The 12,207-nt window shown below is 36.2% G+C and overlaps 1 protein-coding gene across 1 annotated transcript in view; it reads left to right on the top strand.

Annotated features, from left to right (window-relative positions):
- Positions 1-2,545: 2,545 nt before the first annotated feature.
- The window catches only part of mirr (mirror), a 108,636-nt gene continuing 98,974 nt past the window's right edge, over positions 2,546-12,207 (top strand). The window contains exon 1 of the mRNA XM_065222345.1: positions 2,546-3,389. Within this exon, the coding sequence (XP_065078417.1) occupies positions 3,291-3,389 (99 nt within the window). The 5' untranslated portion in view covers positions 2,546-3,290. The remainder of the gene's footprint in view (positions 3,390-12,207) is intronic.

The raw sequence follows: 12,207 nt of genomic DNA, 5'->3' as shown, positions 1-12,207 counted from the left end.
TCGTGAAACGTCTATTAAAGCTATAATTGATTACTGTTCATACCACAATTATTTGAAATTGAGATACGCATTGCGTTTTGGTAGTTACATACGTGCAAATCAATGAGGAACAGTGACAGGAAGAAACTCCAATCGTTTGCCGCAAGTGTCTCGGTTTAAGCAGAAGTACCGTGTGGATAATGCATAGTGTTTTGGCCTAATCTTGCATCTGATCATTACGCAAAAAAGTCGTGAGATGAAATGGATCGTCTTTCAAACCCAATGTTTCAACATTTCCAACTGCGTCCAATTAAAGATTTCTGCTCAAATTTTTAAAGTGACATATTCTACAAAAAAAAATAAAGTTTTTTTTAGAACTTTGAGGGTAAGCCAGGACCCAGAATTTAGAAAAGTAAAGACAATTTCCCATAAAATGTATTTCATGTACTCATGATTTATGTCATCTTTGCTTTATATAAAATCCATCTAAGATTTTATTGCATTTCTGATTTTACTAGACCACTCTTAGGGTATTCTTTCTACTTGGTATTCCATGCCAAACAGTCCAGAAGCTTATAGCGGAAATTTGAGAAAAGAATTAACTGATGAGATCATGTTGCCAAAAACGGGTATGTACTGTATTTCAGCAGATTTTACGGTCTGAATATGTAAATAGAAATATATTTTATGATGCTGCTAACCATATACACATAATGAACTTTTCTTTCTGAGTTATGAAAACCTGTTCTTTAATTTTTCTTCCACCTGTGAGCTTGAATCGGTTAAAAATTGGCAGAGTAACAAGCATTTGAAGTAAGTCTTGAAGTTGTGTTTTTCACACATATTATTTAGCAAAATAAGTACTCAGCATTGTTCAAGATGTTGCGGAATATCAGAAATAAATTTGGATTTCGTCCAGCCTTTGGCCACTGTGGAGCAGTAGCAGCTCAGATTACAGTATGTACATTAAAATCTGGAGGTGTATCGTTGGACAGCAACAGCAAGGCAGTAGAGGAAGTGTCAGAGGTGCTGGATGAAGAGGTGGTGAAAATAGGTGTTGTAACCCCGATGATTGATAAAGCCGGCATTGACTGATATACTACCAGTAACGCACAGTGGGTCGGCAATCAGTGGACGACAAAACCAATAACTATTAAATAAAACATTTTCCATGCTTTCGTCTTCGAAAAAGTTTCGAGTTATTACGAAAACCATCTATTGACGTAAATCGATAGTTTGAAACTCATCCACATAGATGGTGCCACATTCAAAATTTGGAAACAAAAATAAAATAGGTGTATAAATAATGAAATGGTGAACAATACACCCGACCGGTGGATGTAAGATTCGCTTACAATTATGTGGGATTCATCATCAGAGGATGTAAGTGGAGACCGCATGAACCGTAATGTAGCATTATCTTACATCCCCCCTTATCGTGTGACATAATATATGCATCACCCCTAGTGCATAAAATGGAGGGTGTACGAAATATGAAAAATATGTACGGAATATATGTAGAACTCGTTGTTATCATTTAACATAAATATGATTGTATTCTAGAGCTGATGCATCCTTAGCAATATGGTACAAAAGGCTTACTTAATAAGAAATAATAATTTGGAATAAAAATCCATTATTTCAAATCACTTAACACCGTTGCGATAGAAAACGCATCGAATCATTGAATCACAAAACCAACCGGCAACTTTGCCACCCTTCCAGCCGCGAAACTAAACTGTTTACAAAAAGCTTATTTCATGATCACTGGCAAAACGAAGTCAGTCGTCCTACGCTCACAAATACCCATACCGGCGAGAATATGGGTGTAGGGAGACGGAAAAATCAACAACAAAAATACGCTACCAAACAACCCACCAGCATAAAAGTAGTCAGGCCCTCCAACGATGCCATGACAAGCCATGCAAAAACCTCGTTGAGAGAGCGGTGCGGTAGATACACTCACACTAGAGTCTGAAAAATAAAAATTTTCTCTCTCGCTATTCGCTCTCGCTCGATGTTTTTCTCGCGCGCGATGTTTTTTTTATATCTTGACACGCTCTGTGTTTTGAATGCCAGAGTATGCGACGACGCGCCGCGAGAAAAAAGAAATTGCCGCGAAAAAAGAAAAACTCAACTGCGAGAGCCGTGAGAGTGAGGAATAGCGCGCACACTTCGAAACCGGGCCGACGTGTATGCAGCGGAACTGCGTTTGTGTGCATTCGTCAGGCGCCTCCATCCGGTGGGTTGATGGGTGCGAGAAGTGCATCAATTTTTTCTCTCGCTTTGATCAATGGTTCAGTAATTGGGGTTCTTGACTTTTATTCCAGCTTTCTTATGAATGGTTGCCTGTGTGGATGTGGTTGTGTTTGCTTTGGCTCGAAGCGAGTGAAGTTGAGTTTGAGCATGAGTGAGCGAGAGAGCGTAGAAAAGAAGTAAGAATGAAATGGTTGGGCGAAACGAGAAAAATAGGAGGAGGTGTCAACCATTACCTCCTCTTTTTGACGGGCAGCCGGTTGAGCTCGGAACGGGTCTCGGGCCTTTGTGTAGCGACAGTTGTAATGCTGATTGTAGAGTGTTTTGTTGTGTTGTTATGTATGTCGTGCGCGAGAACGAGTGCAGCAGTAGCAGCGAGCGAGCAGTAGGCAAGAGTAGAGGTAGCCGTCGTTTCGTTCGGTTTCGTCGGGGTTTTGTGTAGTGGCAATTATCAACCAGGTGACATTACAAGCTATTGGCAGTAAAGTTACGGCTACCGTATCACGGATCAGTGTTTCGGCGCTTCCATAGGACCGTATCGAGCTAGTGCTGTCAGACTGCGTTCGACGTGCGTGATTTTTGATTGTGATTTGGATCAGCGTGTTCAGGTTGTGCGCGCCGGTTTTGCGTGATTTGTCCGAAACAGTTGTCGAATGTTCACCGCTGTGAAATGATTCTACAATGCATCAGTGCCGTTGCAGCCCGATTCATTGCGAACAAAAATGATGGATTATGAATTGAGCAACTTGAAAGAAAGTGAGTTATGAGTGATTGGTGGAAATCATGAGTGACAAGTTACACGACATTGGGCAAACGTGTCTATGCCTCTGGCGATTAAGCTTCAAGTGACCAAGTGCTGTTGCAGCAGTTCAACGTGATAAAACCCCATCCTAAGATAGCAATTTTCAGGGGAAAAAAAACCAAAGCTCTAATAACCGTGAAAACCAACAACAAACCACCAAAAAGAGCCATTTATAATTCTGTTTGTGCTGTGTTGTGTTCCGATAAAAAAGAAAATCCAATTCAAGCCATCGGAGTGAAGAAGTACAAAGTGAATGATCGAAACGGTGACAAGTAGTGAACGGCGGTCCAGCATTCCAGGCGGAGAGAAAACCATGTCACATTTTCCTTTCCGAGGATCGCCCACCACCCAGGTGAGTCGCATTCTGGGCAGGGGTTCAACTTTCCGGTGTTCGATTGCCGGTTCACTTGAAATCGTCGCCCTGTCTCGAAGGTCGAAAATGTGCTCGTTGGCATGCGATAACAAGTCGGTATAATTTGTCCAATTTTAAGGTGATCCATCACACCGTTTTATCTGCGCTATTGGCTGTGGTTGAGGTGCGGTTAGACAACAATCACCGACCATACATAGTTCAACGGCTATAGCGTCGGAACATGCGATACGTTCAAAGGTGCTGTTTGATTGGTAGTTTCGTAGAATTTCTGTCGCCTGGTGCTCGGTGATGGTATGACGCAATCTGTGAGATAGCTTTGCTCCTTGCCATGCTGTCTATTCGAGTGGTTATTTTGTGAGAATATGAATCGTCTCTCAATATTCAAACCAGAGGTTGACGATGGGAGCGCAACCAATGTTTCCAATGAAGACATGTGTTTCTTTATCGGAATGGTAAATTTGGCAACATTGAACTTAATCGTGTCAAAATAAGGAGCTTATCTTGCCAGTACTTGAAACTAATTACTTACAAAAATGTTTTTTTTTTTTTTGTTGTTTCGTAGTCGCTATTGTTTCGAGTGATAGCGATGATATGACGATAGATCAATTAACATGCTGGCAAGTAAAATATAAATATTAGTGAATATTGAAATGTGCTAAAGCGGAAATTCCCCAAACATGGAGAATCGCGTTACAAACATTGTGTGATTTTTAGATGGTAAAATTTTGCATTTGCAGGATAAATGACGGCTTGGGGTAAACACAGAAATTCAGTGCTAAATGTTGGTCAAGCGATGCTCAGAGTCATAATGCATCCTCATGCAATAAATAAGTGCTTAGGGATTAAATGTATTGCTAAATGCTCGGCATCCTTCAATTGCTTCGAATATAGAAAAAAAAAATCAGCTTAATATAAATTTTGCGATTGATGCCATTGTTATGTGAAATTGTCCAGGTTTTTTAAGGTAGAACGCAAAGTTTTACAAATTTGATACGATCATGTACAATTTTACATTTTACATTTTATGGCGAAATACTCCATATCTGGCAACACGTTTTTACTTGTAATTACCTAGCACAGTCTTACGCCAAGGCTATCAAGATGATTTGATTGCCATTAGTTGGTGATCTCTTTCGAATGATGTAATAATATGTTTAATGATTTGATAAATTGCACACATCGTTTGAAAAATTAATATTCATTTATATTTCTTGTTAATTTAAAATTAAGTTCTTTTTCTGTGCAGACACTTCACAACAATGTTTTAGATTTTAATTTTTCATTAAATTTTATAATATTATGTACAATAGCAGCATCCCTACGCCCGCACACTGGGGATAAAAACTCAAAAAAGTATCAAAATGCAATAACTCCTGTTCGCGCTGAAGAAACTTGACAAAATATAGTCGTTCTTACATGAAAAAGTCTGACTGCAACTGGCTTCAGCTTGGGCAAGACAGTGCAAGTGATTTTCGAATAAAATCCCAAATTTTGCATAACTCTCAGTTTCAATCTGTTTGTTTGTTTCAATCTGCGCAGATATGTGCTAACTGCCGTTTTGACCTATTTTGCCCAAATTTCCGTATTCTCCAAGAAATAAGAATTAACAGTCTGTTAACAGGTCTGTTATCAATTTTATATAAAGATATTCTTGGGGAAAATTGAGAGTTTTTTTTAAATAAGGGATTCTGGAACAAAGTCGCCTAATCCTCAACTTGCACTATCCTGCCCAATATGAAACCAGTTATTTTCGTTTCCAGGAACTTTGTCCTGTAAGACACATTATATTTGATCAACTTCCTTCAACGTTTGCAAAATGCATGTAATTTTCTACGAGATCTAGAGCACACGTACTTAATGCTAGATTTGGCGTAAATTTACACGATTTATCACTTAAACTTAAGCGCAATGTAGCAGAAATCAGCAATGCTATATATAAGCTTGCAATAAATTTCATTGTTTATTCTAACTTTAGCACAACATTGAACAAGGGGAGATTTTACCCGATGGATACAATTCAGATTTTTAATCTGTGGGCGTAAATAATCTTTCACAGTTAAAACAAATACTGCAATTTTATGCTGAATTGCATGTAACATGCATATTACTGCAATATTACTTGTTGCATTAATACACGGTATAAATTTACATCAATAATAACATGCGTCGATGTTTTTTTCTTCTTCTTCTTCTTCTTCTTCTTCTTCTTCTTCTTCTTCTTCTTCTTCGGCATTATTACGTCCCCACTTATACTTTACGCCGGCCCTTATCTTAGAGTTATTTGAGCATTTCCACTGTTGTAAATTGATAGCATTCTAAGCCTGTACCATTTTTGCATCAGTGTTATGCCGCGGATGCACTTGTAAGAAACACTATCAGCATGAGCCTTATTTGTATAATAAAACTCATGCTCATCCATGGTCACACTTGTATAGTTTTTGTGCTCATAATTACATATTATACAAATGTGTGTCAAAGTGTGTCATACAAGTGTATCCGCGGCATTACGCCCAACCCTTTTTACGTGGTCTTATTTTTCTTTTTTCAATGTTCAACTAAAACCAAGCAACTGGTTTTAAAAAATCATAAAAAAAAACAAAGTCAAATATAGTACCAACATACATTTGCAATCCTCACCACAGAAAAAGAAAATTGGAAAAATTAACCCACGTAAAAAAAGGATTAGGTGTACTGTAGTACAACTACGCTCAGGGAAGTCGAGAAATTTTCCAACCCGAAAAATTCATAGACTAGATCGGGAATCGAACCCAGCCGCCTCCAACATGTTCTTGCTTTATAGCTGCGCCTTTACTGACTGAGCTAAGAAAGGCACCACTTCGATGATTGTAATATTCAAATCTAATAAAATTTGGACACATAATGGCACATTGAACTTAGGCATATATTTTTATTAGAGTGTTAAGTTTGAAAAATAGAGTAGACATGGATGTTTATCATTAAACTTGACACGTATCTGCAATTTTACTTATGATGTAATGGACCGAATTTCAGACGATTCTTTAATCCGAAGACTTCATGTATTAATATACATTACGTCTACACAGTTCGAAAAAGTAGTGTAAATTTCTGTTCAGTATGATGCACATAAATGGAGCGTCGCGTATTATATAAGTTTACATTATATATCATGTAAAGTTCTGAGACATTTCATGCAATGTAGCAAATATTGTATACAAAAGCCCAAGTTGCTCGGTTGTGTGCAATGAAACACAAATTTACGTGAATGAATGTTTACATCACTATTAAAATTCAGAATTTTTATCTGTGTACTTTACAACATAATAACATGTGTAATGATCCTGAACGAAAATAAGAGACCATGCTAAATGTAAGTACTATTTAGAGCATGATAGGAAATGAATAAGAACTTTTAAATGTGTCTGATTTCGATGTTTTACAGTATCACACAGAGTCGTAGCTTGACACAAACAATGCGATATTTTGTGCAAGTTAATTTGTGTAAGAAATTGCAGAAATTTGTATGAATATTTATAAAGGTGCAGCGACGTTCGATTTTCCAAAACATTAAAATTTATTTAGGACCGAACCCTTCTAAACCGTGCACATTCAATCATGAATGCTGCAGAACTTTGATTATAAACGTCAATCGTCATGCAGTGATGCTGTTTTACGTTATGCAAATGTACAATTGAAACTTTGATTATGAAAGAATGTATGTGCAGCTTGAAATATTTATCAGATTTGAAATGTCCCTGTTACCAATGGCGTCACCTTAACCTCACTGTACCTCTGCACCAGCTCTTAAAATGTGAACAAATCTAAAAGTATTGCTTGCAATGGATAAATTTCAGTAAGAGCTGTCAGTAAGTCTATCAGTCTATCTAACAAGTGTTTGGGCTCATTTTTTTTAGCTAAGATTCGGTTTGTATTCCGTGTTCACTTGCGACCATTACTTTTATATATAGTTATACTAAGCTAGTATTTGTTTTTCCTAATTGCAGGCAAGCCAATTCAACAATTAGACTAGTTTAACCCAACTCACGCCGTAATTATTCCATTTTCCTATTACAATTATTTACCAGGCTTCATTAAAAAAATCACAATAAATACACAACTCATGATTTCATTAAGAAAGGAAATAACAATTGTGCTTAGATTGTGTTGATCTCATAAACAATAGTAAATAAATAACATAAATACCCTTTCGCATAACCACTCCAAAGTTTGGATTATTAATATATTATAAAAGGAAACAGGACCATTTATTTAAAAAAAAAAAGTAAATAGCTATCCATGATATTTGAACTTTTTTTTTTGTTTATTGTTGATTTGTTTTTCCGTCACATGATTTGACTACATGTTTCTATGTACATATAACCATCTAGCACTACTCTACCCAAGTTGATTTGAATTTGCATTACTGAGCATCTATGGTTGATCAAATTGCAAATGTTGATTCACTTATTTAGAATATTTAATCCATAATGGATGAAAACTATTAACATATGATTGCACTAACTTCCGTGTTGTTTTGTTTCGTCCTTTAGCAGGTAGTAAAAATAAATTTGTTTCGGAAATATGACCTTGTCCGAGCGAGGCTGGCGCGTGTCACCACTATGGAGATTAATCTGAAAGTTTTTAATTGGGTTCATCTAGTTTCATCTAGATTAGTGACCACTGTGTTATCCGGCAATAGTTGACAACGTGTTTCAGTGTTTATCAAACAACAGGTCACTATGACTTGGTTTTAATTAATTTTTTATCCATGATTTAATTTCCGTCGATCTTGTTTCTCGTACTGAGTACCATTGCTACCGACGCCAGGGAGGCATCTTCCATACCTGGACCCTACCTATCGACCTATCAACTCACAGACCGGGGACCAACGGCTTTACATCCCTTCCGAAGGAAGGCATGATCAGAGATTTTATGCCTCAGAAAATCCCGGCGGCATGGACTGGGGTTGAACCCTGGCTCTTTGGGGTGAGAGGCAATCACGTTTACCACTACACCACCGGCACCGCTGAGATTAATTCAATATTTTATTACAATCCAATCACACCTAATAAATACATGTTTGCAAGATGGACCCTTAGGTTGAATATTTGAAAAAAAAAAATACATAAGTAAGAAATTATTGGATTAATCCAATCATCGAATCCATTCAAAATTCATTTACACCTAATGGTAGAAAATGGGTTGGCTAGTTGAATTATTAAGAATTAGTTGAGTACACATCCAATGAACAAGCCCGCTAATTCACCTTCTTGCAATATAAGACTGACATACGACTAATATAAGGCTTCAAAGTTTGATATTAGCCTTATATAGTTACTTTAGTTACTTGGGTAGTGCTTATAGCATTGAGGATATTATCAGCATTTCAGTAAACCATCCATCTGATTAAATTTGCAAACGTGCATTGGTTAAATTACTTATTTTAGGTCAATGTAATTTTTTTTTTTGGGCCAAGCTTTTTAAATATTTAATATAACAGGGTAGAATTTCTAAAAATTTGAATGGACCATAATTCATAAAATGCATAACTTGACAAGTTGACAGCACTAATAAAATCTGATCTCATTATTCGGTCAATTTGTTCATGCCAAAACTGGTGAAAATTTTTAAGAAGACTTCATTAGAAGTATATTGCTTCTAAATATATACAAATTATTTTTCATCCAATCCACGTAAACCAAACATTGAATGTTAGTTGCATTTTCTATCATCCTCCGCAGCGAATGATATAAGTTGACCTCGCATACGATGTAATGTTTTATTTTCTTTTTTATTTCGTGTTATATCTACGCTTTCGGCTATACCAACAAGCCTTTTATTTATAACATTGTAGAACGACGCACACACTTGCCTCGATTCTCTCCGATTCCCCTTCAGCAGAAAAATGCATACGATGTCAAGTATGAGAGGAAATTTTGCTTTTTATTCACTTTTAGCCTATCCTTAGCCCGATGCATGGAGATAGCAGTAGAGAAATCACAGATCTGATAATTCGTCGCTTGAGTCCCAGTCGGCAAACTTTGTATTTCATCGACATGATTCATTTCACTCACTAATACACACACGCCACATTTTTCTATCTCCATTTTCTTGCATCGGACCGCAGCTTGGTATATCGCATCCTCCATTCATGCAGTCTCCACTAACATCCTGCGATGATGAATCCCTCATTATTGTAAGCAAATCTTACATCTTTCGGTTGTTCAAGAGAGATTCTGAAGCTGAAGAGTATGACATTGTTTACTGGACGTATTTTTTCTAATTTGGTCATGTATGTAATTGTTTACTCTATATTTTTCAATAAAAGCAACGCGTTTTCCTAGATTGTTTGTTTGATCAGGTCAGTAGCGTTGCGTAACCTCACTATTATCCTGTGCACCAACTTTTGAAACCAGATTTTATACTATATCCATACTCAAATTGGTTGGAAATGTGCATTCTCTATTTTATTCGATATCTATCCATTTTAAGCAATATTTTGATAACTATTTATGTTTTAAGAGTTGGTGTACAGATAAATTGAGTTTAAGGCGACGCCACTGGATCAGACTAAAATTAAAACTCTTTTTTTAGACGTCTACACTTTTTTGCGAGCGTTATTCTGGCTCTCAACAGCTATTAATTGAAAGCTTTATATCCCGTACCCACTATTACATTCTTTCTTCCTTGTTCCTTCTTTTGATTGCATTGAAGTTATTCTCACAGTTCTTTTGTAGCTAAAAAGCCATCTTCCTAGATTTCGGATGCTTGTTCTCCTTTCATGTTTACTCCAACCTTCGGGGAAACTACGTCTATTGAAAACACTTCTTCGTTGAACAGCTCAATCTCATCCTCCAGCGCCCACACCTCATCATTCATCCAATTTCCAGATTGCAGACTAAGCATTTATCCTTATTTCCGTCATAAAATATATTCCCATTCCGATTGATAAATTTTAGCGAGGAAGTTATCTCCTTTTTCACGTTAATGTACACCTCGTGAACCTGAGTACATTCCAAGGCGCTGTCGATAGCGTGATCGACAACGAGAGGCAACATTTTTGCTGCGAGCAAACTGATGAAAAAACGGTTCAATGTATGTGTAGTTTCAAACAAATCCAACATTGTTTGAAAAAGTTGTATAAATTTCTGTTCAATATGATGCACCTAAAAGATGTGTCACATATTATATAATTTTTCATTATAAATCGTGTAAAGTTTTAATACATTTCATGAAATGTTGCAAATATTGTATACAAAAGCCCATCTTTGTTAACAACATTGCTTACAAGTTGCTTGTTTGCTTGAAACGAAATACAAGTTTACGTGAATAAATAATTTTTTTTTTGCTGTGTAGAAATGGCCAGATTAAATTTTTTTTTCAATAATACAACTGCTAATGAGTTTTACTTCGTATTTATTCAAAATAAGACATGGTTGACATGAAACATGAAACTGCGTTAGTAATAGTAAATAGTTCTAGAAATATTTGAGGATTCAACTGAAATGGTTCATTTCTGGTGTTTTACTCTGGAACTATTTTAGTTAAAAAAATAATGATTTAAAAAAAAACTAAGTCATAACTAAATAGATCGTAGCCGTAGCCGTAATATTATTAATATTGTTTACCAATTTGGAATCTTTACAATATCGTTATAATATGAATTTATTTAATTTGATTCAAGTGAATTTCAAGGTTTCTTTTTCTAAATTAAATTTTCCCTTTCATGTTTGTTCTCTAACTTGCCCATGAGTATACAACAGATTGTTATCTGTTCGATCAACTGCTGCACGGAACATATAAATCTCAGTAACAAAGGCCAACACACTAATTGTAATCGATGATATTGAAATAAAAATAATTAAATATATAAATTTTACGAAACTTTCGATGTTCGCTGAAAGCGTAGTGTAGTTTAGACTTTTGCTGATATTGCCTAATATAGACTGTCTTGATATGGGTAAGCACTTTATTGCCCAATTTCTACGGGAAGTCATGTAAGCGGTACTTGATATCAAGATAGCTTACTATTCATAAATACTGGTTAGTCTGATGAGTTATGTAATATGTTCATTCTGATGTGATATGTTATATGTTCGTAAAAAAAAGCTGCTGATAATTATTAGTTTTAAATTTTTACATTCAAAGTGTTTTTTGTTACTTCATACGTGAAAGTTAACAATGTTCAGAGTTGCTAGAGAAAAGTCTGAAGAGGGCAGGTTGATAGTCCCGCTAGAGTACGGCAGTATGAAAATTGAATAGAAGTAGAAAATAAGCGAAGGGCCATTAATGCGACAGTACTAGTCAAACGCACACTCACTGTGTAGTCATCATTTCATTCACGAAAGCAAACCGTATTAAGTTTTGCGATCTCAGCTCGACGGGTTATCATCGTTTATTAAACACTAGAGAAGTCTATACCAAGTTAATAAAAAACGCATTCTTAACGAGGATAATCGTTGAAGAAAGCGGCAAAGGAAGCTAACTGTTTTGTGTTTCTTTTTCTGTTGAAATATTGATTTCACTTGTTAAAACTATAACACCATTATAAACTTGTCACAATCTGTCCAAAAAGTCACGCAAATAATGTTGCCAACAAACCAATCCCCACGAAACCACAAACCAAGATCGCATTTTCCTATTTGTTTGCAATGTTTCCCCACATAAAGAAATAAAAACACGTTTCTCAATAGTATCAGAATCCTCAGGAGAATATCGCCTTCGTTAGTAGCAAACATGCGTTGCAAAAACCACTCATTCTAGTCACGTATCAGTACAGAAAATTTCATCACTCGACAAGGCACATGAAAAATTCGTG

Source organism: Ochlerotatus camptorhynchus, unplaced genomic scaffold (assembly GCF_037179485.1).
Source record: "Ochlerotatus camptorhynchus isolate MF236.1 unplaced genomic scaffold, CSIRO-AGI_Acam_v1.1 ptg000166l, whole genome shotgun sequence".
NCBI classification, from domain to species: domain Eukaryota; kingdom Metazoa; phylum Arthropoda; class Insecta; order Diptera; family Culicidae; genus Ochlerotatus; species Ochlerotatus camptorhynchus.
This window is presented reverse-complemented; position numbering and strand designations above follow the sequence as displayed.